The sequence below is a fragment of the Motacilla alba genome, chromosome Z (genome assembly GCF_015832195.1).
Source record: "Motacilla alba alba isolate MOTALB_02 chromosome Z, Motacilla_alba_V1.0_pri, whole genome shotgun sequence".
NCBI lineage: Eukaryota > Metazoa > Chordata > Aves > Passeriformes > Motacillidae > Motacilla > Motacilla alba.
In genome coordinates, this window is record NC_052046.1 from 12,055,532 (window position 1) to 12,083,357 (window position 27,826).

At 37.5% G+C, this 27,826-nt stretch overlaps 1 protein-coding gene across 1 annotated transcript in view; it reads left to right on the forward strand.

Annotated features, from left to right (window-relative positions):
• The first annotated feature begins 2,769 nt into the window (after nt 1-2,769).
• WDR70 (WD repeat domain 70) overlaps nt 2,770-27,826 on the forward strand; it is a 126,940-nt gene continuing 101,883 nt past the window's right edge. The window contains exons 1-5 of the mRNA XM_038123454.1: nt 2,770-3,292; nt 3,383-3,445; nt 3,563-3,646; nt 5,633-5,744; nt 9,375-9,606. Of these exons, the coding sequence (XP_037979382.1) occupies nt 3,271-3,292; nt 3,383-3,445; nt 3,563-3,646; nt 5,633-5,744; nt 9,375-9,606 (513 nt within the window). The 5' untranslated portion in view covers nt 2,770-3,270. The remainder of the gene's footprint in view (nt 3,293-3,382; nt 3,446-3,562; nt 3,647-5,632; nt 5,745-9,374; nt 9,607-27,826) is intronic.

A 27,826-nucleotide genomic window follows, 5' to 3' on the forward strand; every position in this document is an offset into this window, starting at 1 on the left:
TTTGGACTAGATGACCCCAAGAGGTCCCTCCCAGCCCTAATAATCCTGTGATTCCATGATTTTTTGTGCATTGATACAAGCCAAAACCAAGCTTACATCAGGCTCCTCCAGATTGGAGACCCTCAAGATCTGAATACAGGTTTGAGTCAAATTTTGCAATTTTTTTTGGTTGTTCATCTGTAACTGGCTGGACAGTAATGATTGTGCAGTTGCTGTGAACATTGTGCACTTAGCTAATCTTTTGTTTTGAGGAAAAGAGAAGACAATCCCAAGGTGAATGGGCTAAACAAAAACCATCAGAACTGAAGTCAACAGGACTGAGCAGTAACTGGGGGAAAGGTAATTCCAGGAGTGAGTGATCATGCCCCATTAACCACCCACTCAAAAGAGACGCCAGACTCAACTAGAAGAACAGCACCTGCACTAATAACCAGGAGAAATGAGACATAGAACCAGCAAATAGCGAGCGGTTTGAGTAATGGTTAATACAGTTATGTAATTTGTAACTGTTCAATGTTACAAACCTTTGTTACAATGTATAAATAGTGTATAGCTCTGATTGGGAGGCCTGACTTTTTTGAGTTAACACCCCCCTCCTGCTCTGCACAAGCAAGAATAAAGAAATAGAAATACAAAAATGCCTCACTTCAGTATGCAAATTGCATACTGGGTAACAAGCCCATGTTCAGGACAACATGAATAAATAGCCTTTGCATGGCACTGGCCTCATGTGGCTCCTGTTTTTCCAGAAACTGGGGTGACACATCAGTGTGACTGTATCAGTTATTAATTTAACAAGGCTGAGTTTTTGTTAAGTGATGTGTCTGCTCTGAACAGCGTGGGCATTCGCAAAACATCACAGGAAATTTTTGGACTGGGAGAAAACTGGGTTTCCAGAGGGGTTTGGTTTATAAATGATGTTTGCTGCCTAGACTGCACTGACTCTCTGCTCCTGAACTGGTCCAGAATCCATTGTGGAAAGCTTAATTTATGGCAGAGGCACATGGCACAAGAAAGGAAGTCCACCCTCAATCTCTGCTTTCCAAATTAAGATTATAAAGTTAAACCTCAAACCCTGCAGGGTTTACATCACTGTTGAGGTTTAACCCCAGCCAGCAACCAAGCCCTAAGCAGCTGCTCATTCACTACCCCACTCCCAAGATCAGGGAGAGAATTGGAAGGGTAAAAGCTGGAAAACTCGTGGGTAGAGGTAAAGAGAGTATAATAGGGAAAGCAAAAGCCACACACAAAAGCAAAGCAAAGCAAGGAATTAAGTCACTGCTTCCCATGGGCAGAGAGAGGTTCGGTGATCTTCGGCAGAGGAGGATCCCATCATGCATGATGGTTACTTGAGAAGACAAACACCATCACTCCAAATGTTCCCCCCTTCTTCTTCTTCCCCTCAATTTATATACTGAGCATGATGTCACATGGTCTGGAATATCTCTTTGGCCAGTTTGAGTCACCTATCCTGGCTGTGTCTCTTTCCAGCCTCCTATGCACCCTCAATTTCCCTGCCAGTGTGGCAGTTTGCGAAGCAGAAAAGGCCTTGGCTCTGTACAAGCTCCGTCCAACAACAACAGAAATATCTCTATATTATCATCACTGTGTCCAGCACAAATTCAAAACACAGCCTTGTACTACCTACTGTGAAGATTAACTGTACCCCAGCTGAAACCAGCATAATGGCAAATGAGGAAATTCTCTATCTTCTCAAGATTAAGAAGCTAGTGCCTAGTCACCAGCAGGGTTCCCCAGGGCTCAATTTTAGGGACAGTGCTCTTTAATGTTCTTATAAATTATCTGGTTGAAGAAATTAAGTCTGATTATACAAAGTCAGGAGGAGTTGTTGACTCCCTTGATGGTAGAGGAGCCTAACAGAGATTTGGACAGAGAGGTGATCAATCACTAATCATCTAAAATCTAACAAGTGCCAGATTCTCCACACAGGACAGGGAAATTGTGGTTGCACAGAGAAATTGGGGGATGAGAGGCTGGATTGCAGTTCCATTAAAAGCAATCTGAGTTTTTGGGTTGATGTCAAGTTGAATATTGGGTTGAGTCAAAGTGTGAATATATAGTTGAATATATAGTGAATATACAGTTGAGTCAAAAGTGTGCCACAAGTGACAGCCAAAAGGGCCAACTATGTTGCAGAATGCAACAGTCACAGCATGCTGGCCAGTACAGGGAGGAGACTATCTCATTCTACACTGTGCTATGGGGTTGCACACCACATATTGACTCCTATGCGCAGTTTCGGGCACCTCAGCTGAAGGACATCACACTGTTAGAGTGTGTCAGGAGTACAGGGGCCAAGATGATGAAGAGTATTGAGGCCGAGATTTAAGATGCTGAGGTCACTTGGCTTGTTCAGTTTGGGGAAGGTGGAGTGGGACAGGCTGTGGACACCTTCCTGATAGGGAGCAGCGGTCGGGGACGTGCTGACCTCTCCCTGGTGACCAGTGTCAGGACAGGAAGAGATGGAATTGTTAAAAATAGGGTAGAAACTGTTGTAAAATAGTTAATTGTTAAGCATGTACTGTTAGTTTGGTTATTATATTGTAAAAGGGGTTACAAGGGGAGTTATAAGAAATACGGTACTCAGCGTACCATATTACACCTAAGTAAAGTGCACCACGCTCCCCCCAGCGAAACGAGCCAGCCTGGACTGAACTGCAATGGGCCAATCAAGCGCCTTAAACCTTCATGCAAACGAAAGGATCCAAACCGAAACCAATCCAGAGGGACACAAAACAGCATAAAAAGGGGCGTCTGACCCAGGGAAGCTGTGCCGCTCCACCTGGTACATCGAGGACAGCGGTACTGAAGAAGACCCAACTCCGAGGCTGCAGCATCCTCGACGGGAACGCTCCTGCTCGGCCCGCGGGCCCCCTTGCTTTAGGCCTTTTTATTATAATAAATGCTGAAACCACTTTTAGTACCGGGAGTCTGGTCCCGTTTTTAACAGAATGAAGATTTTCCAAGGGAAATTCAGGTTGGACATCAGGAAAAGGTTCACCCTCTGAGAGGGTGGTCGATCCCTGGAAGAGGCTTCACAGGGAATTTGTCACGGCACCAAGCCTGGCAGAGCTCAAGGAGCATCTGCGCAATACACGCAGAAACGTGGTTTAGTTTTATGTCGTGCTGCGAGGAGCACGAATTCCAACTCTCTGACGCCGTCGCGTTCCTTCGCTGGGAAGGAAGCTCGGCTGTCCCCGCCCGGCCGCTTCCTGCCGGCGCCTGTTGTGGATCCGGGGCAGGCGTAGCATGGAGCAGGCGGCTGAGGGAGGTGAGAGACGGGGGCGCCGGGGCTGAGGTGGGCCCAGCTCACCCGCGGACCCCGCTCACCCCCGTGGTTTCTTCTCCCGTCTCGTTGCAGATGCAGAGATGCTGGGGACACCCGACCCGGAGCTGGCGTCCACCATGGGCTTCTCCGGCTTCGGTGCGTGGCGATGCGGCCGGGGGGGCCGGGGGCTGGCTGGCGGAGCGGGGGTGAGGCTGTGGGGCCTGTCAGCCCCAGGTGGGCTTGTGTTCCAGTCTCCGTTTGCTTCATTTCCAGGGAAGAAGGCTCGGACTTTCGACCTCGAAGCCATGTTTGAGCAAACGAGAAGAACTGCAGTGGAGAGGAGCAGGAAGGTCTTGGGTAAGAAGTGCAAGTGTAGTTGGCTCTTGCATTTTAAAACATCTTTTGATTTGCTCCCTCAGGGAGGTGTTTGAAGTGTCTCAGACTGGCTGTGTAGAAAAAAAATACAGAAACGCAGTTTTGTTCGAGGAAGGCAGCCCTGAACAGCTTGGGCCTCGAACAGTGAAGTTATTAATTTGCTGATGTCTGGGGGTGTTAGAGCAGTGTGCGTGTGCAGAGCTCCTGTTGTGGGGCATAGCTTGCAGATGCAGGAAAAACACACAAACTCTTTTGGTTTTGCTTTTACTTAGCTGTGTATTTATTTTGGAAGAGAAATTGGTATAGACAGCTCTAATCTAGAGACTATAAAGTAGTGAAGAAGTGTGTCTTAGACCAAGTAGCAGGTTGTAAAGCAGCCCACAAATGTGTTGCTGCCTTCTGCTGTGCTGGGAGTGGGCACTTTTTGAGGGTGCTGTTTCAAGAGTGGGAGATGGAGAAAACTGTATCATTTGCTGCCTGTAATCAAGTGAACATCAGTTCAAAAAAGGTCCCTGAGAAGTCATGCATGTTCTACAAATCCCTTTGCCAACCCAATTATTCATGCTCTCTCCTTCCCCTTGGCTAGTTTTTGGAGCATGTATGCCTGCTATTTTATTGTGATACCATGTTATTTTTTGCTGATTCTATACAGAACCGCATCAGACCTTTTTGGATGCTCATTGACTTTTTGGGCTTTAAGACACTATGAAATTCAGATACATAAGGGATTCCAAAATACATTTCAGACTGTTTCTTTTGGGGTTTTTTTTGTGTTGGCTGAATCTAAACACAGCAATGTATGTCAGTGTTGGAAACCTTTTTATGCTCGTTCAGGTTGAGCTATCTTTCCTTATGAAGAACTGTTTATTTACGTAATATATTTGTTTAATAGGGAAAGTCAGTAAGTGATTGCAAAAATAGAATGTTTTTAAGTCAAGATCTCTTGACCTGCATCTTGAGTATATCCTCTCCCTTACCCTGCTACAGACCACATCCCAGCCCACCCCCAGGTTTCTAGGCTTATACCCGTAAAAGAAACACTCAGCATTTATTGTTTATAAAGTTGACTATTTTGCCAAAAATTATAAGGCTTGTATGTAATTCAGTTGTTTTAACTTAGAAACAAATTTTAGTATTGAGACTATAGATATCAAGAATGTGTATGTGTTGTGGGGGTGGCTCAATGTGAGCACTTATTTTCTGATTTTTTGAGATGCACTTATGCTTTTTGGCTTTTTGGAATGGTCGTGATAACTTTTCGATATGTCTTCCCCACTACCTGATTTGTGGAGCTGAGATCAAAATATGTTTCCTGGTTCTGTATCTTGCAACTGTTTGTGTTTCTCTTCAGTGGAAACTGCTTCCTAGTTTTGCTGAAAAAATGTTTTTCTTTTTTGTTTATCTAACAGAGATGAAACACAGTGTTTCTTACTTAATGTGAGATGGAAGTTTTTTTTTTGCTTTGATTTTATTGCAATGTTTCATAGGGATTCTTTTTTAATGAGTGCAGTAAGAATGAACTACTAATGTAAGCAACACTTTGTGTGCGTATATTATTTGAAATTCACCTATTTACACATCTGTATACTTTACCTGCACTAATTTAGTTCCCTGTGGTATGAGAACATCAACATTTCTCTAAAGTGATCATACTGTTTTAGTATAATGTTGAAAATAATTGAAATATCAGCATCTTTATACGATCAACTTATGTTTGATTTGCATGTGCAAATGAACAACTGGGAGGTGTTTACATTGTCCTTTTGATGTTTTGTTGAGTGATCATTGCAGTAGTAATGGAAATTTAATGTATATGAAAAAGTATCATAAATCCTTTAATTGCTGATACCTTTTCAAGTATTTCATCTAGGTCTGGAAAACAACTGTCTTACTGTCATTAGCAAGCCAGTAATTTCAGTATTTTTAAAGGGCTTGGTTATTTGTTATTTTTGTGGTCCCCCTATTCAGAGGCCCGTGAAAGAGAAAAAGACCAGACTGAAAAGGAGTTTCGAATTCCATACGCTGCTTCATCAGTTTCAGCATCCAGAGCAACAGGACCTGGGTCCACATTAACTGAAAGGTACTTAGATATGGTGGGGGATTCCATGCAGCAGCTTTCTTATCTGAGGAGGGTGTTGGCTGGTTTTGATAACATGAGTATGATTTAGCTTCTGTGAATGTGTCTTGTTACCTTAAGTATTTCAGTGGGAATACTGATTTTAAACTTGTAAAAAATTTATTTCTTAAAGATATGTCAGTATTTGCAAATAATGGCACTATGTAAATTTGAGTGGCAATTTTGCTGCTTCCTTCCTGATTGTGTTCTGCGTACTTTTTTAAAAATAAGAACAGTGTTGTTATCCATGTATTTTTTGAAAATATTAGAGCAAATACAATGACAACATGTGATGACCTTATTAGCAGCTATTGTGCCCACCTGTGGATAGAATATTTTTGTTCACACCTGATGAAAAAGAAGGCAAAGTAGGTGGACAGCCTCTGTGTGCAGATTTTATGGAGAAATGATGAGGTAGAGAGAGCTTTTTTTTTTTACTTCAGTCTGAAGTTTATTCTTAAACCTTTGTCTGTTACTGACAAGCAATATATGCTATGGATTTTGCAGTTTAAATTCTGAAATTCGGGGAAAACAGAAGTAGCTGAGGGCAATGGAAACTGCATAGCTCCATTGTCTGGCAGGGCTGGCAGACATGAATGTATTGTACATTTTTAGGTCCCTGTATCCATGGAAGTTTAACAACCCACGCAAGACTCTAGTAGACCTCTATAAATGCATGTTATGGGCTGATATGTGGTAGGTTATTATATGAGCCTATATATGGTAGGTTATTATGGACAAACTTGTAGAGTTTCAGACTGAACAAATTTTTATTAGAAAATTTTGGTTTTGCCTGTTGGTCTTTGGAAAACTGGGCACTCTCACTAAAATACTTGATTGCACAATATACTACTACTTTGTGTATCCTGTGTATGTCTTGTGCTCAAGGAAGAATATTCTGTACTTCCATTTGCTTCTGATGATCTTATATACTCATTTGATGACATAATGAAGATCTTAAATGTAACAAGATCTTAAATGTAACATCATTGTGTGTTGTAAATGGGTGACACCAATATACAGAAGCTAATCAAGTTGTTAATTTAATCAAGTAATAAGGTGGAGAGCTCTCAGGCAATACAGAGGCTTTCCATAATTATCTCGTTCTTCTAATTGTCTTGACAAGAGAGACCTCCAGCGACTTGATATAAAGGAAGATAGCAAGTACGTTTCAGTATGCTGAGTTATTAGGTAGGCTCTGATAACTCATCAGAGTTCTGCTTATAGTAAATTTTCCTTGTTTTTGTTTTTTACTAAGCATTAAGAAGGAATTGCTTAACCTGAAAAGCTCTCCTGGGAGTTTTATATTTCCATGTAAAAAAAGATACGTAGCTTAGTTCTTAAAAGAAAAAAACTGGAAACTAGAAAGACATGCCGTTGTGCCTCAGTCTTAATTCAAAGGAACAATCCTGCAACTGACAATTTTAGTCTGAAATACAGGATTTTCTAGTTCTTTTTATGACATAGATTTTCATGACTATATATTGATCTAATATGCATAGCATCTGTTATTCTCTGATAATGGTAAAACTTTACTGAATTTTAAATGTTTTAAATTATTGGAGTTTTTTTAAAGTTATCAGAGTAGGCCTTATACTAATTTTTCAGTTGTTAAAAAGTCACTCCAAAATGATGTGAAATACTCCTAATGATTATTTTTTCTCCTGAGCTATTTTGCTGTAGAGAAATGTTTACAATAGCTATGGTACATAATTTATGCATAAGAATAATTACACCTTGAGAAGTGAAAGAATCTGTTAGTATATGAAAAGGAAAAACCTGGGAAAATTGAGTGATATGCAGAGAATGAACACATGGGGGGGACATGCCCACATACTTGCACAACTCTCAGGATTTTTTTTGTTAGTGCTCTTCTCAATGTGCCATCCGTGCTCCATTACAGCTTTCTTTTTTTTTTTCCTCTTACAGCTTATTTCACTTACTGAGGAGGTAATGAGGGAAAGCAAAAAAACAAACCAAAAAAAAACCCAAAAAACCCCCCCAAAACTTCTTACACTTTTCTGAATCCTGGGAAAGGGGCTGGCAAAATGTTTCTTTCTTTACAGCCCCCGGCAGACTAAGATTGTAAGAGTAGAAGTTTAGAAGTTGAGGGAAACACCACTTGCTTTGTCCTTTCTGTCAGCACCACTCGTAGCTGATGTCAGAAAGGTAGATGGGCGTTTGGTCTGGCTGCATTGGTGTGTTCTTATGTTTGTCTGTATCCCAGTCAGGACAAAGGATACCTGTAGCTATTGCAGGAGTATTTGGCTCTCCCTGCTGTGTTTGGAGTGTGGTGAAAAATTGTGCTGCAGCTCTGGCCGTGTCACATGCAGAATGGCTGTGCTGCCCCTCAGAATGAAACTGAAATGTTTGATTTGATCAATTTCCTTCCCAGCAAATGAGAGAATTATAAAGGTAATTAGGAAAAAAGGGAGATACTGTTCTTGGGTGCATGTATAAAGATCTGAAAACTGGAGACTCAAGGATTGGAATGGCTTCCATGAATCATTATGTTGTATACATCCTTATCACTGGCACAGTTTCTATTTAGTTTCATTCCAAAACTAATTAAATAGTTTGGCTTTTGGGGAAAAGGTATGTCATTTGCTAGTGTAGGAATGCATATCAACTTTCAGAATACAACTCTTTTGCATATAGTATTATGGGGTTAGTTTTGAGGATAGCTTACTTGAAGAGCTTTGAAGATCCCAATCTGTGCCTCACATGCTGGAAAACTATCCCTTTCATAAAAGGATATCAATTGCCCTATTATTCTAGAGTAAGAGAAGCTCTTTGTGTTGGATTTGTTAGGTAGTCATATTCTGATCTAGGTCTTTAAATTAGACAAGCTATCAGGCATACAAACCCTGCTCTTCGCTGTAACATCTGAGGACCTAAGTCATGTTGGTTTTGGTTTGTTCTCTTTTCTTCCTCAAACAGTTTCAATCGCTTGTCCAACAAAATTTTTCTCCCGTGCAACTTAGTACCTGCTTGTACATCTGTATAGGTCAGAACCAATTTTCTTAGTCTTTCGTTGTGTTCCTAAACTTTTGAGATTTTTATTATAGTCTTAAAGTGATAACTTAAACTTTAAAAAAACCCAAACAAAACAATACTGCTGTAGTTTAACAAAGAAACAGGAAAAGAAGACTATTTTTTCAGCCTGCTCACTTAAAAATTCCGAAAATACAAGCTCCCAAACGAAGTCTTGAGAGTTGAGCTTCTCTCTTAATAGCCTTTCTGCCCGTTCGGGTGCGTGGCTTGGGAACTGCCAGCAGAGGGAGCGCGGCTATTTTGAATAACCTGCACGAACGTAGACACAACAACTCGCTTTTCAGACATTTCAATATGCCAAAATACTGTGTTTGCAGAACTGATTTGGGCAACAGCAGAATGGTAATTTAATGTAACTTTTGAAATACTTGAGAGCGTTTCAAAAGCTGATGGTGGACCTACACTCTGTTAATGAAAGTTAGTGTTGCTGCTAATTTTGGTGTCTACTGATTTACAAGAGTGCTCAACATCTTTTATCTGAAAATTACAGTGGAAGTGACAATGTTCTTCAAATAGTAATGATTTCAATTTTTCTTGCAGAGAGGCAGTGTGTAGTGAAAGTGAGGACAACTCAAATGAGGCGTTAAGTGGTCCTTCTACGCAATCCCAGAGTTCTGCTAAAGGTCCAGCTGAGGATACTGATGATGATGATGATGATGATGATGATGATGATGATGATGATGATGAAGAATTCATTGGGCCACCACTTCCCCCTGGGTTCAAGGATAGTGATGACGACAATGACAATGATGATACAGAGGAGGAAGATAATGTAAGTAGTTTGTTTCTCTTTAATGTTTTAATCCTTTATGTGGGCTCTGATTTGTATGTGGGCCATTCCTTTTTGATGAAATTCCCAGATGATATATGACTTGTTCAAAATGCAGGTTTTCTGTTTTCTTGCACTTTTTCTGTTTTTCTAATGATAATTCATCAAATGCAAATAATTATTTTTATTTTAAAATATCAGAATTTAAACCAGAAATACACGTGTGAGTCTCAAGGGTAATTCAACATCAATTAGTGTATATTGTTTAGTTTGTTTTCATGTTATGAAAGAACTAGAAAAATAAATATTTAATATGACTATTTTAAATAGTTTATTTCCCAAAGCATATGTTGAATTTTATATTAGAAAGAGGAGGCAGAAGTGGGTTTGAATCTAGGGAGAACAGTTGTCCCAAAATGGTTTTTAGGAAATTAAGTCTGGTAACTGAGAGCTTGGTTGGTTGGTTGTTTTTGTTTACTTGTGTTTATTTTGGTTTGCTTTTTTCTAAATAAGTGCCAGACCTGTTTGTTGTTAAGAATGCAGATTTTTCTATCTATGTTGAAATCAAGAGAACCCCTAACAGCCTAACTTTGGTATCAGAGATATTCAGTAAAACGGCCTTCCTCTATTTAGTTAAAAGGCATCTGGATCTAGCACTGATGTGGTTTAGTGGTTAAGGGTTACAGTGGTGGTGCTGGGTGGGACCAAATGATCTTAAAGGTCTCTTCCAACCTCGATTATTTGATGATTCTGTGAAAAGATTAATGGTTTGATGTTTGTTCTTCAAAACTGCCTAGACTGAATATTTTGTGGCATTTGGTTTTGTGTGATGGTTTCCATGTGTAACAACAATGATAGAAGTCTTGTGAAAACAGCCTTACTTATGGCTGTGTTGAACCATGTGGTAACAGAAAAAGACCTGTATGTCCTGTTACACAAATGTAAACCAAACTAAAAAACCCTGAATTTCTAGGGGTCCCAAGACTTTTCTTTTGATTTTTTTTTTGTTTTTACTCAGGATTCAGTTTGTTTGTTCTTTTTCTGTAACATAGCTTACCTTGCATGTTTTTAACTTACATTTTAAAGTTTAGAGAACTCATTTTAAATGCTTGAGAGGAGCTTCTTAAGCCATGACATAACTTATTGTTAGAGTAAGCCTAAACTTACACGATGACAAAGTTTTATTTTTTGTTTTTTGCTTACCTACAGGGGATAAATAGTGGGAAATTTTGGTGTCTTTAGGTATTTATATCTCTTTGTCCGATTCAATTGATTCACTGTTGCGTATGGATTTCTATAATTATAAGACTGTACATTTTAGTCCCATATCTCCTGTCATTGTATCTGTATCCCACAGATGACTTGTTCTGTCTGAGGGAACCACAAAGCGAAAAATCCGGAATTTTCTTTGAAAATGACATGAACCCTAAGTTTACTCACTGTTGATCTGCATCAGGAATTCTCTTAACTTCTAGCTGTTAGGGCACTGTGAAGTCGGTCTCTGTTCCTGAGGGCATCATTAGACTCACTGGGTTTCAGTTGCTGTAGGTCACATTATATTAAAATCACTGTTTCTTTGCTGCCAACTTCTCCATAGGCAAAACAATTTGCAGAAACAGCTGATTTTACCTTATCTTTCTCAGTAGTCACTGTGCTGATTGGCTGTTTTAATTTCTAACAAGATACTGATATTTATTTTTTATTCATATGTGTTTTAATAATGCTACAACTGGCTTGATGAAGTGAAGTTACTGGCAACCAGAGTTAAAAGACCCTAATGAAAAGTTTCAGACAGAAAGGTAACTTGCAGTCTGGTGTGATTTAAGTTTGTCTGAACTTAAGACAATAGTTACAAAACAGTCTAGAATAGATTTGGTTGAGAATAAGCAGAGCAGCAGAAATATGAGACTTGTGGGTTTTCAGTCTAAACAGTTAATTTATAACTGGGGAGATTTTGTGTCAGTGTGAATGCCAGAGGCCTTTGGGGTCTAGAGCCTTCCCTTACTGCTGCTCATGAACTCAGTTATTTTCTTTCCTGTGAAGGGAATCAGGAAGCAGCTGTGCTTTCCTGGTTTCCTGTTGATCGATTGGTGATCACAGTATGATCTTGTGAGCCCCAAGGAAGGCAGGTGTTGCAGTTATGAGAACTCTGATTCCTTTCTCTTGTTTGTACATAGCTGGTGGTTGGTATGCATGGGTGCAGAACTGAGACAGAAGAAACTGAAAGCTGAATTTTTTTTCCCAGATGTAGTGTGAGACTCTCTCTTTTTATTATCATATTTTGCTGCTGAAGTAATTTCTTGAAAACACAAGCATCTGTGGTTTTGATCCTGAAGGAATCAAATTTTTCTTTAGTAGTTCTAGGTGTTGTGGTATATAATTTGTAATCTGAAGTCTTGTGAATTTTGTATGACAGATAAAATACACCAAAATACTGACTTCACTCTGACATTTTCTCACTTTCTCAAGCCTGACTTTGGATGTGGGGTTTTTTTCACTATTGCTTGTTCAGTTTTTGCTTTCTTATGACAGACTGTCAGTAGAGACATTAGTCAAATTTGGCTTGCTATGAGGCAGACAGCTTTTGAGTCCATGGTTGGCCCAGGACTGCCCAGCTTACATGAGTTATTTTACTAAATAAACTTTAAGGTGGAAGGAGTAGCTAGCTGGTGGTTGTTTTCTTTGATGGGAATTTTCATATGTTCTTGGTGTTTTTATAGGAAAATGACTAACAGCAGTTAATTGCTCAATGTTTTGAATTAGCACTGATATTTTTGACTATTATGCATTTTTGTAATTTGCATAAATCACCTGTAGTACAAACCAAATACAACTTTTTAACAGAGCCTTAGATATTGTATGAAATGTGTGAATTCTGACTTGCGGTACTTTTTTCTCCCAAATTGATGTAAGTTCATTTGATATCTGCAAGTCTTTGTGGTGCTGTTTTAATGGATTTTTCTGTGTTTCTTTAATCTGGGTTGATAGTGATCATTACTTACATTTAGCAAATAAATATTTAGATTAAATGACTTACTAATTTGGTATCATTCAGTTCCATTTGTGTCAAAAGTGACGATACTTAACAAAGCAGAATGTGCTTGTGAGTGTTTATCCAAATGCATTACAATGCTTCTTTTGTAGGAGTGTAAGGAATAGTGGTCTATCAAGTACATTTTAAGGATAATAGGTAGATGTGGTATTAATTCCCTCTGATATTTTCCTCTTGGTTTAGTATCCTGTTTCATATAAAAGGGTTGCATTAATTTGAGGAGTGAAGAAAATTAAAGCTATTTGAGTTGGCTATTTGGCTATTTGAGGTGTGATCATCAAATTGGCTGTTTGAGCTGTGATCAGCACTTACTTTTCTGTGGTGCCTTTTCTTCTGATGGCGTAAAAACCTGGTGGGATTGTCGGTGTCCATTTTTCATATGGTTGTAAGCTGAGAGGGGAAGGAAAGAAGCAGAGCATCTTCTGTAGTTTGAGGTTTTTCAGGGCTGATCTATCCTGACCTAAACCTTTCTAGAAAACTTCAGGAAAATCTTTAAAAGAGAAAACAGCTTATTTTGCAGGACGGCTAATGGATAATGAGGGAAATATTGCATGTAGTAAATTTTGGATTGGGAAATATAATAGAGAATTTGCCAGCTTTTTTTGCCTGGCAAAGTGCACTGGGAATCTGTCTGATATCTGTGCACTCAAAACCTGTCTGAAGAGGGACAATGACTGGCAAGAGCAGTTGTGTCAGGATTGGTAGGTAGACAGATTTAAGTCTAGGACATAAACATTTTTCAAGGGAATGGATGACACATGTTAGAGGATTTTAGTAGTAGAGTGTGTATCTGTCAATGCTCTTTTCTGCATATACTTAGGAAATGTGCTGAGATCTTTAACAAAACTGAATGTAATGTTAGCATCTTATGACACTTTTTCTGGCTTGAGGCAACAGGTAAAGGTGATTGTTAAAGAATTTGCCAGATGGATTTGCAAGGATTTACCTTCTGTTTGGAGCTGAGTTACAGTTCATTCTCCTTTGGAACAGAGATCTCTTTCTCCCTGCAGCACCAAAGGGATACTAATCATGTTGTAATTATGTCCCTGAAACAAGTACAGCCTTGGGCCTCTTCACAGCCCAAGGCTGTACTCTGATTTGGCCTGTTTCCAAAATGATAGCATAGCTGTATTTCAGGTTTTAAAATTATTTGGAGATATTTTAATTTTTTTTTCAGAAGTTTAACAGGACATACCAGTAATAGTTGTTCAGAATTGAAGGAAGCCATTTCCTGCTGATTTAGATGGAGATTTTAAGTAGACTGTAATTGCTCCAATTAGAATTTGGCTATGGTACCAGACTAAAAATTATAGTGTTGTAAAAATAAATAAATGTTGTGGGAATTTTTAGTCTTCCTAAGGATTTGTAAGATTTAGACTGAGAATTGTCTGTCCTGTAACTGCTGAATCTTATTTACCCAGTCATGTTTCATCTTGTCTAAAGAGGAAAAAGTATAGTAAGCTGAACAAAGCAATATTTTTTATGCAACAGAGGCAGAAAAGTGTCGTTTTGAGGGTGAGAGGCATTATCTTTTAAATATTTCTAGTTATTGAGAAGAAAAAATAGGTAGAAGTTAACCATTACTTTAAATTTGTTTGTGTGTTACCTTCTTACATGAAAAGAAATGAATGGTTTCATATATATGCATGATAAGTTCTTAAATCTTAACAACGGAAATGAGGTAAATGTATTTTATTTATATTAAACTTGGTACAAATTATGACATTTTTCCAAGGATCATTGATATGGTGCAAAAATTGAGAAAGATTATATCCAAAGTGAGTTAAAACATATTTGCAAACTTTGCAAAAATTAGAAGAAAACAAAGTAATTGGTCTCTGTCTTCCAATGTGAGAGAATCAAACAGAAGCTGTAAAGAAAGGATTACTCAAGAAACAGATCATCAAATGGAGAGGAAGATAACAAGGTAATTCCCTTAAGGAATGTTGGTCTTGGATAAAAAAGCATGGATGAGAATATTTGCTCATCTCCTCTTCAACTGAGTGCCCCAGAGTTCATGATTACTTGTTCCTGGAGTGTACTTGCAAGATCTCTATTGCTTGATTCTGCAGAACGTAGTAAGGCCAAGCTTTCTTTGCTGTATATCACACCTTGCTTTTTGGTGGATGATACGGATTTTAATTGATTTGTAATATGACAGAATGTGAAAAGTTTTAGAACGTTTCCCCTACAGATTGGTACTTAGGGTCCTGTGAGTGTTTCCACAAATATTTTGTGACAACATTAAGAAGCATGTATTTGTTGACTGTGAGGTGCTTCCAAGTTAGATAGAAGTAATTTTACCAGTCTTAAATAAAATGTGAAACAGAACACAATTATAGTTTTTACTACCCTTTTTAACGAAGTTCAGAGATCTTCTTATATCCTGTTTTTACTTTGTATCAACTCTTTTAGCGACCCTTTACCAGGTCAGCTTCAGCTGGTGTAGCCTGTAGAAAGCCTTCTTTAGGAGCTGCTAGTACCATTTCTGTGTTTGAAGAGGGACCTCTTAAGACTAATGCAAGGTGTTCTTCATCTCAAGGCCAAATACTCTGTGGCAATAAGCCTTCCACAGTTAAAACATGGCTCCTCGTGCTCATCCCTCCAAGACCCTTGATTTCTTTATAACACAAGATTTTGTGGAAGCTAATGTCCTCTACTGTGCTTGGAGGGATAGTAAACTTCTAGGTTTTTTTTCTGCCAAGTATATTTAAGGCATGCATAACCTTGAGACTGTACAATTCTGTGACCTACCTCTTAAGATAAAAAAAAAAAATTAAGTCTTTCTAAGCACACACCCTGCATGTTTATCTCAGTTACAAGACTGTACTTTTGATACAGTATTATTTAACAAGAATGGGTTGCAATTGTACATGCAATGATAAATGCAACACAGTGCTGAACATTGGTACATGCAATGGTTTATGAATGTTCTGTCCTGAATATTACTTTCTTTACTTCCAGTAGAAGTTGGGATATTTGGAAGTGAAGATACTGAAATTAAGTTATTCTTTGAGAACTGAAAACACAATCAAAACAAAGTGGTGACTGACTTTTTACATGATGCTGGCTGCATTTTTTGGCCATTGCAACAAGATTTCCTATATACTTTTAAAAAGCACAAATAGCATATTGTTTCTATCAGTGTTAAAATACATAAAATCTTTCTAAATTTGGCTAGGGAACAGCAATGATCACACTATATTCAACCCAGTTGGCATCACTATGGAAAACACAAATTGAAGATAACAAGTTTTCTCTTTATTTGGCATGTGAGTGTTATCTTTTTGAAAAGTTGTTTGTGCTCTAAACAGAATAATGTGAAATACAGGTACAGAGTACTCTTGCTTTAACCAAGAGGACGATGAAGTGGATAATAACACATATTTGAAATATTTATGGTGGGGATGACTAAATAATTTAAAAGGATTGGATTTGAAGGGAGAGTGTAAGTGACATGCAATTACACTTCCTCTTCTGTGAACAAGTCTTCACAGGATTTTTGATGAATGAATGATTTATCTTAAACTGTTGGAACTGCAGACCACTCCAATAGAATCCTTGGAGAGCAGTTTTGTTGATTCTAGGAATGTCTGCTGTTTGTTTAAAAGACGGCTCTGGATTTTTATGAATGTGAGTCTACCACACATATTGTTTTACAACTGCTGCAATGGCATCTCTTATTTGCAGGTGAGCACTTAGCAGTATACAGGGACTACACATACTTGATGCTAACAGTATCCAGATCACACAACAATCACACTGAACTTTCTTCCTTTACTCTTGCTTATCCTTTGCTTTGTATTTTAAAGCCTAATAAAATTATTTTCAGATTCTTAGAATCTGGGATAGTATTTTATTGCATTATCTTGTTTACTCTTCATGAATGTTCATTTGACATACCATTGTAACTAAAGATTAATAAATATTAAAATAACCAAATACGGAAAGAAGAAAGAAGTGTGATTTGGAATATTTGGATGTGTGGGATTAATTCCAGTGAGCATTCTCATGTGGTGAAACACAAGGGCTTAAATAAGGGTTAAACTCAGTCAGTCATAGTGATCTTTAGCAGTACAGAGGCCCCTTAGGTCATCTTTCATATAATAATGAGTATGAACCATGTTATGGTTTGGGAATGGTATTCCCCCATTTAGTACTCTCATTAAAAAGAGGACCATGAGCTGCTCCCCTCCCTCCCTCTGGTGGGAGACACAAAAGGCAGAGATCACGAGTTGAGATAAGAACAATTTACTGGATTTGACAATGGATATGAAAGCAAAGAGTAACAGTATTAATAAAGAATGTTAATAGCCAAAGTGTGCAAAGAGGGTGAGTCACATGGAAAATGGTCTCCATGCCTGGGACAGTTGAACAAAGGTGAATGGCTTCTGTTGACTGGAAAAGGAACACCCTTCTTCTTAGAAGAGTCCCTTTTCCCTGGCCCTGGCACTCACATGAGATGTAACTGAGTAGTATGAAGTCTTGTCCATGCCCTGTCATGCCAGTCTGGGCTGGAGCCAGGACAATGCAAGAAATAAATTTTGGAAGAGCTGTAGAAATCAGGAATAGAACTTATTTTTCTACATATGACCAAAACTTCTATTGTGGAAAAAAAAGGTATTGAACAGTTAATTTACTCAATTAATTAAAGTATCTAGAACAAAAGCAGAAGCTAGCATTCTAATTAATATTAGTTATTTTCATGGAAATGTTAGAAAGTCTGGCTTGTTTTTTTCAGTCAAGTATTTCACAGATATTGCAAATGTAGTGGTATTTCCCCATCACCTACTGAAGGGTGTATATTTCTAGAGCAGTTCAGGTGTCAGAAAGAGCTGATAACCTTTATTAGAGTTGCAATGTCCTATCAATGAGGACAAATTTTATATTATTGTCTGCCTCTACTAGCTTGTGTGTTAGCTGTGGCAAACCATGGGATTTAATACTTTAATTTAAAGAGGGAAGCAAAAAAACTAAAGAAATCATGTTATACATATAGCTTTTTTGTTTTTTCTCTCATGGTAAAAATACAGTTGTCAATTTTGGAAGGTTAGTTGGAGGATAGAAAAGTTACTTAGGATTTATGCAGCAGTGGAAGTGTTTCTTTCTTAGCTCAGTAATCTTAAAAGTTTCATGCATTGTCTGGATTTATAAAGGTATCTTTTTCTAACCAGCCTGTTGCTTGGGGTGTTTTGGAACATGCTGGTCTTTGCAAAGAAGGCAGATGTGCATATCAGGTTATGTGTGGCATCTCTGGGCATCAGCTGTGCCACCAGATTCAGATTTGTAACTTTTTGCAGTTCAGATAGTCAGTGTATGTCCCTTGCAAAACTGTTGCCACAAAGTAACTGATCTTGCCTTAAATATATGAATAAAGATATTTCTCAGTGGCATTCTTTCTTGAAGTTAATTTGCTGCCTTTTCTACTGAGTACCAAAAATGTCAGAAATGGAAATTTAGAAGAAAAAATTAAGTAGCTTAATCATCCTCAGTGTCTTCAAACAGCATATGCCTGTTTTATAAGATCACTGTGACACACAGTGCTGAATCTTTTTAAGGACCAACCTCTTCTTGGTCTACAGTATCAAGTCTTGGTCTTTATGAGCATTCTATGCCATTTTAGATGCCTTAAGACCCTCTGAAAATAAATTGGCTTTTATCTCCATAATTTTTTCTGTAGAAAATATTAAAATTCTGGAGAAGCTGTAAATCCCCGTGTACTGTTTTTTTTTTTTTTTTTTTTCTTTTATATAACTTGTGGTTTTTTTTCATACATTTACTTTTCCTCGTGTTTAAAAAATGCTGTCTCATTTGGATGACATGCTTGTGCGGGCACACAAGGTTAAATGTTGGGTCACACATAAGAGTGTGATAGTTTTTGACTCATTAGAAGTGTATCATCCAAATTTAAATTTTAGAAATAACAATGTGAGAGTAAACTTCACAGTACATCTCAATAGAAAATAGTTTAAGAGTTCTGATATGGATTTCTGTCAATAACTACTTGTTTTAATAACTTCATTTGTTTTAACTTGGCATTTATTACATTTCTTTTCTCAGAGTCCTTCAGAGTTGTTTCTCTGTTCCATGATTAAATGCTGCCTTATCTAGCATTTTCTTTGATGAGGACTGCCAGTTAGTTTGGGGCTTTTTTTTTTCTCTTTTTTTCTTTTTTTCAGACCAGTACTCTCTCATAATTAATTGTTCTTCCTAAGGTGCCTTTTAGGGATCAGACATTCTGTTGATCATCTCTTTCCAATTCCTGCTTGTATCCCTATCTCTTGTGACTCTCATATTTTTCTCCTTTCTGTAAAGGAGCTCGTGAAAAATATTTTTAAAACAACAAATGTTTATATTTGTGACAGTGCAAGCTTGTAAGTAGCAGAGTTTTTGCATTAGACAACTGCAATTTTAAAGGCAGATTCTTTCAATTATCTCTAAATTAATGGTTTATCTCTTAAAAAACGCTTAGTCCAGTTTTTGTCCATAAATTTTTTTCTTAGGGAAGACAATTATGATACATTGAGTAGACAGTGAATTTATGAGAAAGCCTCGTGGTAGTTTCCTGTGATTTCTCAAAGTCTTGTTTTCCAAATAAGAAAGTGCATTCTGTTTTTCAATGAATGAGTAGTAGTAAAATAATTCAATGCATTTTCAGCAGAAATATTAATTCCTCTGAGTAAAACGAATGTCACTAGATCTAAATCAGTTACAACTATGCTATTTATAAGGCTATTTTAAATCAGCATCTGCCCAATTCACATGATAGTTATGAAAACTGGTCCTATCCTGTAAAAAATATAATAGTTGTCAGCTGTAGTTTAACTCTGTAGTTTAATGCAATTTGCATTTGTTTACCCCTTGAGAATCATCTCACAGTGTAAGAATTAATGGAAGCTTCAACTCTGTCTAGTGCTTTTAGGGAATATCCTCATGAGGGACTCTGCAACCTAGTTTGAGTGGGTGGGAAAATACCGCAGAAGCTACCCAAAATTTTATAGGTAAAATTTTGTGTCTAGCTGCATCTTGAGGGTGGTTGTCTGAAGAAGAGTTCATGTTACTCTGAGTAATGCTTTAAAGTGTTGAAAATTTCCAAAGTATCACGAGAAAAAGAAATTAAAAATTTGGGATTGCATATTCATATTTCCTTCTGAGGGTTATGTATTTATCAAACCTACTTGCTTTCCAAGTATAGTAAGGAATTTTTTTTTTTTTGTGGAGTCAACCTTGCCACTTCTTGTGTGTTCACTTTTTTTGAATATTAGTTAGTGATATTTTTTTTTTTTGGAACATTTTAAACCAAATATGTAATAAAATTAAAAAATATTCTTATGCTGTGTTTTGTCATATGATTACATAGCTACTAAGGTAGTTGGCTCATTTTCAGAACTAAATTGAGCAGGACAATTTCTCAGTAACTGAAACTTCCTAGAACTTCTTTGGTTTTGGTTCAAAGCTCCTTGTAGGTATTGAAGTTTTTGTAGATAAAGAAAATTAAATCATGAGTGATTGAGCCACAGATCATCTTAGAGAAAGATCATTGGTAGGTTTAGGCTTTCTGTGTTAGGAAGTTTGTCTTGCAGGCCAGGAGCTGATGAGAATCCAAATGTGCAGAATGTTTCTATTTGAAATAAGTTGAATAAATAATATTTAATTTATCTTTAATCTGTAACAGCTCATCTTTCATCAAAGAAAACAACCCAGCTTTAGATTTTATTGGTGCTTTGAAAATACTGTGTGGCAGCCCCTGACAATACACTGCTTGACCTTGCTGTGTGCCATTCTTCTAGCTAAAAAGGCATGCAGGAGGCACACTGACAGTAATCTCTCAGCTTGGCACTTTTACAGTGAGAAGGGCTTACTGTGTAAGCATGAGGCTTAACATGCCATACCTTGTTGTAATTGCAAGTTCTAAGAAGGTCATCTCAGGTCTTTCATCCTTCAGGGTGGATGGGTTCAATTGTGTGCAGTTCATATTATAGCTTATTGGTTGAGTTCTTTAAGTGCAAGTTTGTGGAGACTGGAACAGTAAATATCATTTGGAGCAAATACATAACCTTATGAAAAATTCCACTGTTTTAGCCAGAATTCTTCCACTCCCTTTATTGTGCAAAATTTTAGTAGTGCAATTTCTATCTGGCCAGTCCCTGTCAGTATTAATAGACACTTGTAAGTCCTTGATATCCACAACCAGCTGCAAAAATCTATTTATATGTATTTGCTCACTCTTTCTAGCTTATTCCTTTACCTATGGTCCATGCTACTGGAATTGTTCAATGTCATAGTGACTGTGAGGATTTCAGAATGCATGAGTGATTTATTGGGTTTTAATAGTTTTTGTACCTGTTTGTCTCAAATTGATGATTTTGCTTTAAAAGCAGAATTCTTTTGCTTTCTCCATTTCCTTAATTCTGTATTACACTGAAATTTTAAGGGTAAGTGGTTCACAGGTAGGAAGAATTTACCCAGTGTCAGGGTTTCTGCATTTTAAAAGGTTTTTCTCTCTTTCAGTAGATTGTCCTACACTGTAATTTCTGAAAGAATTTATTCATGTAGTGAATACTAAACTCTGTAATTTTACTCACTAAATAAAATGAAGGCAGTTGCTCCCTTTCTGTAGTGGTTTATCAGATCTCATGAGAGGAACCTAAAGACAAGGGGTTGCCGTCATTCTGTACACAGACATCCATTTTTGCTGTCTCAGACTGGATGTTACTTGTGGTAGCTAAATGAACTGAGAATCCAGAGTATCTGAAATGTGTGATATGGAAGGCCAGGTAATTTCTGAAAGCAAGTGTATAAAGAAAAGTGCCTTCAAATGGTCTGTACTTTGCAATTTTTCTGTAAACACAATAATGGCGTTGAAAAACTCACTGTGAAACAGTTTGTTTTGGAAGCATATCTACTGTCCATTTTGTGTCGCTCCCAAGAGGTGAAATATAAGGTCTTAAGAGGCTTGGGAAACAGTCAAGTCTGGGACAGCAGTAGGTGTTATGTGAGATAGCATTAGTTTCAGAGCTAAACCATGTCATTTAGTGGATCACACATTGAAGGGGGATGTCAAACATGAGGTTAATGTGAAGAATTTGGGCTTACAGGATGAATTCCAGAAACAGGAGTTTAATTCTGCCCAATTGCAGCGACTATGCAAAATTGGGAATCCTTGTTTTGGCTTCCTTATGAGTTGTCTGGAATATGTCCATAATGGGGAATTTGAACAAATATGAGCAAAAAATCTTGGACTGCATTTGATTCAGGTTATTTTATGTGTCATATGTTCCTGCCCACCACTTCAGCTTTTCCTGTGAAAAGCCAGTAAGTGTTTATAAGTTCTGTGCTTCTCTAACACACGTTTTTGGTGTATTTTGTTTTGTTTCTTTTTCAATAGAATAGCATGTTGGATTTGCTTATTGCAGGGGAAGATCAGCTAGAGGATTTTCATAGATAGAGCTTGCTTTTTTTAATGGAAAAGGTAGTTATGGAATCATGCATTCCCTAGGAACCTCACCAATCAGTCAGCCAGGAGGTGTGAAATACCTCTGATCTGTTTTCTCAACATCAAGACTGCACTTGTAACATAAGCATTATACACAAAGCTCGTTATTTTCCCCCCTTTTTGTGGAGGTTTTTTGTTTGTTTTTACATCCCTGGAGGACAAAGGCATGGAGAGCAAGCCTGCCAAGAAGAACTTGGGAATGAAAAGCTGGAAATGACCTGGCAATGTGTGCTTGCAGCCCCAAAAGCCTGGGCTGCATCCATAGCCCCATGGACAGCAGGGGAGGGAGGGGATTCTGTCCCTCTGCTCTGCTCTGGTGAGATCTACCTGGAGCACTGCATCCAGCTCTGAGCCCCCAACATAAAATAGAAGGACAGGGACCTTTCAGAGTGAGTCCAGAGAAGGGCCACAAAGATGCTCAGAGGGCTGCAGCACCTCTCATGTGATGAAAAGGCTGAGAGAATTGGGACCTGAAGAAGAGAAGACAGTGAGGATATGTTACTGTAGCCTTTCAGTACCTAAAGGAGGCCCACAAGAAAGATGGGGACAAACATCTTAGCAGGGTCTGTAGTTAGTGAGCAAGGGTTCATGGCATTGAGCTGAAAGAGGGTTGATTTAGCTTAGACACAAGGTTTTTTATGCTGTGGCCTGTAAAACACTGGAACAGGTTACCCAGAGAGAGATGGTACATGCCTCAGCCCTGGAAACAAAATTCAAGTCCAGGTTGAGCAGAGATCTGTGCAATGTGATCTAGTTGAATATATCCTTGTTCATTGCAGGGGCATTGAACTAGATGACCTTTACAGGTCTGTGTCAACTTTAACTGTGCCATGATTGTTTGTAAGTAATTGGCATTAATAATGATTTCTGTCCTAGTGGAATCTGAGTGGCTCAGTGAACAAAGATACTATACTTACTGGAGTATCAGCATAGCACCCCTGCAAGGTGGGACATTTTATCCTATTTAAAACATACCAGCACAAAAGCAATTGTCATATTGAAAATTTTACAGCAGATATGTAGTAGATACATGGTCTGGAATCTGGAGTTCTTTATATCTATGGACTCTGCTTTTCTTTCCTGACTCTTCCAAAAAAAGTAATTGTAGAGTTTCATCTGAATATCTGAAGTTGCCATCTTTGTACTAGATTGGTATGAACTAAAAATGGTAACTGTCTGTTATGATCAAGTTGAAGAAGCATATTGTTGTTAATGCATTTCAGATAGGTTAACAAGTTTATTATATACACAAGTAATAGCAATTTTGTTTGAATCATATAATCCAAACTTAAACTTTAGATTGTAAAAGGAAGATTTTTCCTGTAACTCAAGTAATCTTTGTATAGTATGGAGTATTATCAGCAACTCCTTGTGAAGATCAAGAAACGTATTGAATAAGGAGAGATATCATAGGTTGTATCTAATCTACATTTTTTATATGTTAGAAAAAGATGTATGAGATCTTAAATAATGTCAGTAAAAATCTGAAATGAGGCATTTCAGGAAGGTATGATGTTGACTTTTTGTGTTCTTTTTCTGTGCACAACAGTTCATGTTGTCGAGACAAGGGATCTTTATCTTAGTCTGGGTTAAAAAGTGAAAGCATTGCTTCTGTGTACTCATGTACTTCAGGCTCCTTAAGGAATGACTATAATAAATGTTGTATTTAACATGGGTGACATTACACTGAAAGCTGTGTTGAGGTCTTTGTTGTTTTCCTGTGTAACTCAGAGCTGAGCCATACTGAACAGTTAAGTGTGATTGCTTTGTAGAAATCAGTGACTTTCTGTCTAGTTGTGTGTCCTGCCAGGTTTAATTGTAATCATTTGGAATTTTCAGACTACATTACATGTATGGAAATCAGTATTTTTGATACAATATGCTGGAGGGATTTCAACATATATAGGTACTGTAATAAAATACACCATATAAATGCGGAGAAGACAAGCATGTTCCATAATTGTTGCACACAACATTTTACAATTATTTGCTTTATGTTTCCAAATAAAGCCAGAATACTCACACTGCTTACCATTTGTAACCTAGTGCTTAGTACTTCCCTGAACATCTTAAAAATTATTGCAATGTTGTTGGGTATTACAACCATTTTAGCAATATGAAGTAAGTAATCTGGCCCTAATGCACTGCTTTCTTCTGCCATAAGCTTTAGATAAAAGAATATACCTTAGTGAAGCATGAAGGAAGGTGTGTTTCTACCAAGCATGGACCTCAAGTCCATGCAATATAAATGTATCTTTTCCTTTTTCTAGATTCATAAAGTCACTTAGCAATTTATCCTCATGTCGCATTACATAAAATTGTGCTGCCATAAGAGAGCTTAAATGTTAATGTTTTGAAGGTAATTTATGGGTGGCATGGGAGAATTAGTAATCGAAACAGTAATGGAATTGGAACCAGCTGTGGAAGCTACATAGGAAATTGTTCTTCCTTCCTGCAGTAACAGAGACATACTGTAATTTTTAACCCTTGTCCCCCTACCTTCACTCTGGGTTGCAGATCTTCTTTACAAGACTAGCTGACACACACACACACACACACACACACACACAGAGAGAGACAGACACACACATATACTTTTTAATTCCTTACTCTAATTATTTGGTAAGTTTGTGGACAACTGCAGTCATTGTCACTAGGTGTGTTGTTACACATGAATTTCTGTTTCTCAAGATCCTGAAGTAAACTTTTGAATGAATGTGTTTCACAGTAACAGCTGTAGAACTGTTGAAAAGTGGAGTCTGTGGACATTCTCTCTTGAGCTGTAGTGGTTTAGTTTGCTGAAGGTAGTGTGTTTGCTAAGACAAACAGGACCCCTAGGAAATGTGAAAAACTTCACCATCATTGCTGAAAACCTTATAGCAGATTCCTTGAAATGGGTGTTATTTATTCCCATTTTTTCAGATGAGGAAACTGAGGTACGTAGAAGTCAAATAAATTGCACAGTTAAAGGTGAAGGATTGGTCTACACCAATGGTGTATTGTTTTAATTTTGGTCATTAAAACACAGTTTAAAAGAGGTGGCTTGCTAATTAGGTTGCCATTACACTGGTATAGAGGTTGTATTATCCTGATTATGAAATTTAATGCTAACATGTTCATCAGAAGTCTTAAAATGAGCTCTTTAAATAAGGCTCTTTTCTGATAAGAGGAAAAATGGATTTTATTTCAGTTGTAGTAATACCATGTCTATTTTAGATAGCAATTCCAAATATTGATTATATATTGGTTGCATGGTTTTTTTAAGTTTTGAGGAGCCCAGGATGGTATTGCTGTTGATGAACTTAATTTCAGTGGTTACACAACTTTCAAAAGAAGCTTTAATACTTATTGTACTGCATATGTAATTTTAATGTATTTCCATAGAAGTACATGTAACTGAAATGGGGTTTTGCTGCATGACTTGCAAAGGCTTAGTAGTATTTTTGACTTTTTAAGTATATAGAGGGGAGGAATATTTTTTGAAAAAACTTGTTTAACTTTGTACGTATTTTTGAATTGTAAGATACTTCATAAGTACTTCTATTTTGACAGCAGTTAAATCTAGAGAACAGTGAAGCTATTTCAAAGAGTGAAAAACATCTAAGTGTTCATGGTTTATCTTGGTGAGTCAGGTGAAAGAACTTCATGCTCTCTATTCCCTAAAGTTTGCCAAATGGTGGTAATGATAAAGTGTCTGTGTAGTTTAGATAAAAGATGTTTTGGAGCAGGTTTAATGTAAATAATTAAGTGAACTGGCTAGCGGGCTGAAAAATGTTATGCATTAACAAATGTTAAGTTCGGTCTGGTTGTACATCCTGTGTTTTGGTTTTGGATTCTTTAATGGGTGTCATTTATGGCATATTTCTTGTGGTAGAAATCCCACATAGACTCTGTGATACAAAATTATACACAAGCTGAATGTAAAATATGTGAATGCCTGTTCCCATCTGAACTAAGCATTTGGCACTTTTACTCCAAAGACTTAAAAGTTCACAATTATTTGTCCTTTCTGATTTCATAATTAAGCTATGGTTTGGAAATCTACCAACCTGAACAGAGCTTTCAGAGTTTGTTTTGTTTCTCCTCATTGTCAGCTGAGCTATGGTTGTGTGAGTTTTCTCACTGTTGCAGAGTAGATGGAAGTATTCATTATGTTAAAACAAAGTGCTCTATTCAGCTCTAAAGAATAACCTTAATAAAGGCTATGCCTGACTGAAAATGCTAGAGATTTTTTTCATTCCTAACATGGCAGGTAGCAGTAATGTTTTGTGTTTTTTTATTGTAGTAAAACAGTGGCTTGACTGAACATGGGTGCTTTTTGGTAGTATGTGGCAGTTGTACATATAGTTTCAGCAAATTTGAAGTATTTATATTTATACCCATTTGAAGCTGAGAAGATAAAGATGAAGCAGGTAGGTGGTTATATGAATGGAATGTAACTGGAATACTCAGCTTAAGTAAACTTGTCTCCCAGAAACTGCAGAGGAAACTTGAATGACTCCAGGCAATTTTAGATTTAATTCAGTTTTATCAATGATTTTGACTTGTTCTAGAAAAGGCTCAATAGAATTTCTTTGGTATACATTGTGAGAACAATTCCCTGGTCATAATCATTAATTTGATATAAACCATGACTTCATGAATCAAAGGCTTGTTACAAATTTAGAAATTTATCTGAATGAGATTTTGGAATCTAGATGAAAAATAGCCACCTCCTGAAATGTGTCTAAAGGTAGCCCCCAGAAGACAGATCAAGCAGGCTTTTTGCTGTACTTCAGAAGTATGATGTTTATCTCTAAAAATGGTTCTTGCAAACATGCTGAGATTGTATTTGTAATACCTTTTCTAAACTGCTGAGCCATTGGAGTCTTTTCAGAAAGGGATATGCTGGTAAGTAGCATGAAAGGGAAGGGGAGAGCTAATTGATGTTACCTGTTGTGTCATGGCACAGTCTCTGAGTTACCATTTGACTCAACTTCTAATAAAATATGTTGTATCTGTCCTATAATAACAATAGAAATTTGTTACTTTTAGGAAGTCATGTTGGAATAAAGATTTAATCTAAGGTCTTTTTCCTTGCTGGTCAAACCTGACAAAACACTTAGGTTCAGATCATAAGAGAAAAATGACACTAATCTGTGAATTAGATGATGTTGGGAGAAACTAGCCACAGTACTATTTCCATGTTGAATAATTAAATTTACTTCCTGTTGGTATTTGAAAGGAAGATCATCTATTTAAAGCACCTTTTAATTCTTGAGTGCACGCTGAAGCAATATCTCTTAGTTCACTAAAGAAAAGAATAACATCTCCTTGATCTTCCTATACTTAAAATTCAAGATGTAAATATTCTGTGCTGTTTTGACTTACCTAAATTAAAGGCTGGAAACTGGGAACAATATAATTTTGTAGCCCCTTTCTGATATTTCTGTTAATTTTGAAGGTTTTCTGCCTTTATCATGCAGTTATAGTTATCTATGTTTTTCCATGAATAATGGATATTTTGGGTATTTTGTAGGAATGCCAGCCAAGATAATACATGCCAGTGTTTGCATGCATCCTCCTGTTTTCCGGAATGTTTTCCTTTGTCTTCCGACCTGGAATTTAAATAATACAGACACACGTGCCCTGATTCATCCAATTTAATCAAGGCACCTATGCTAGGAATTCAGATG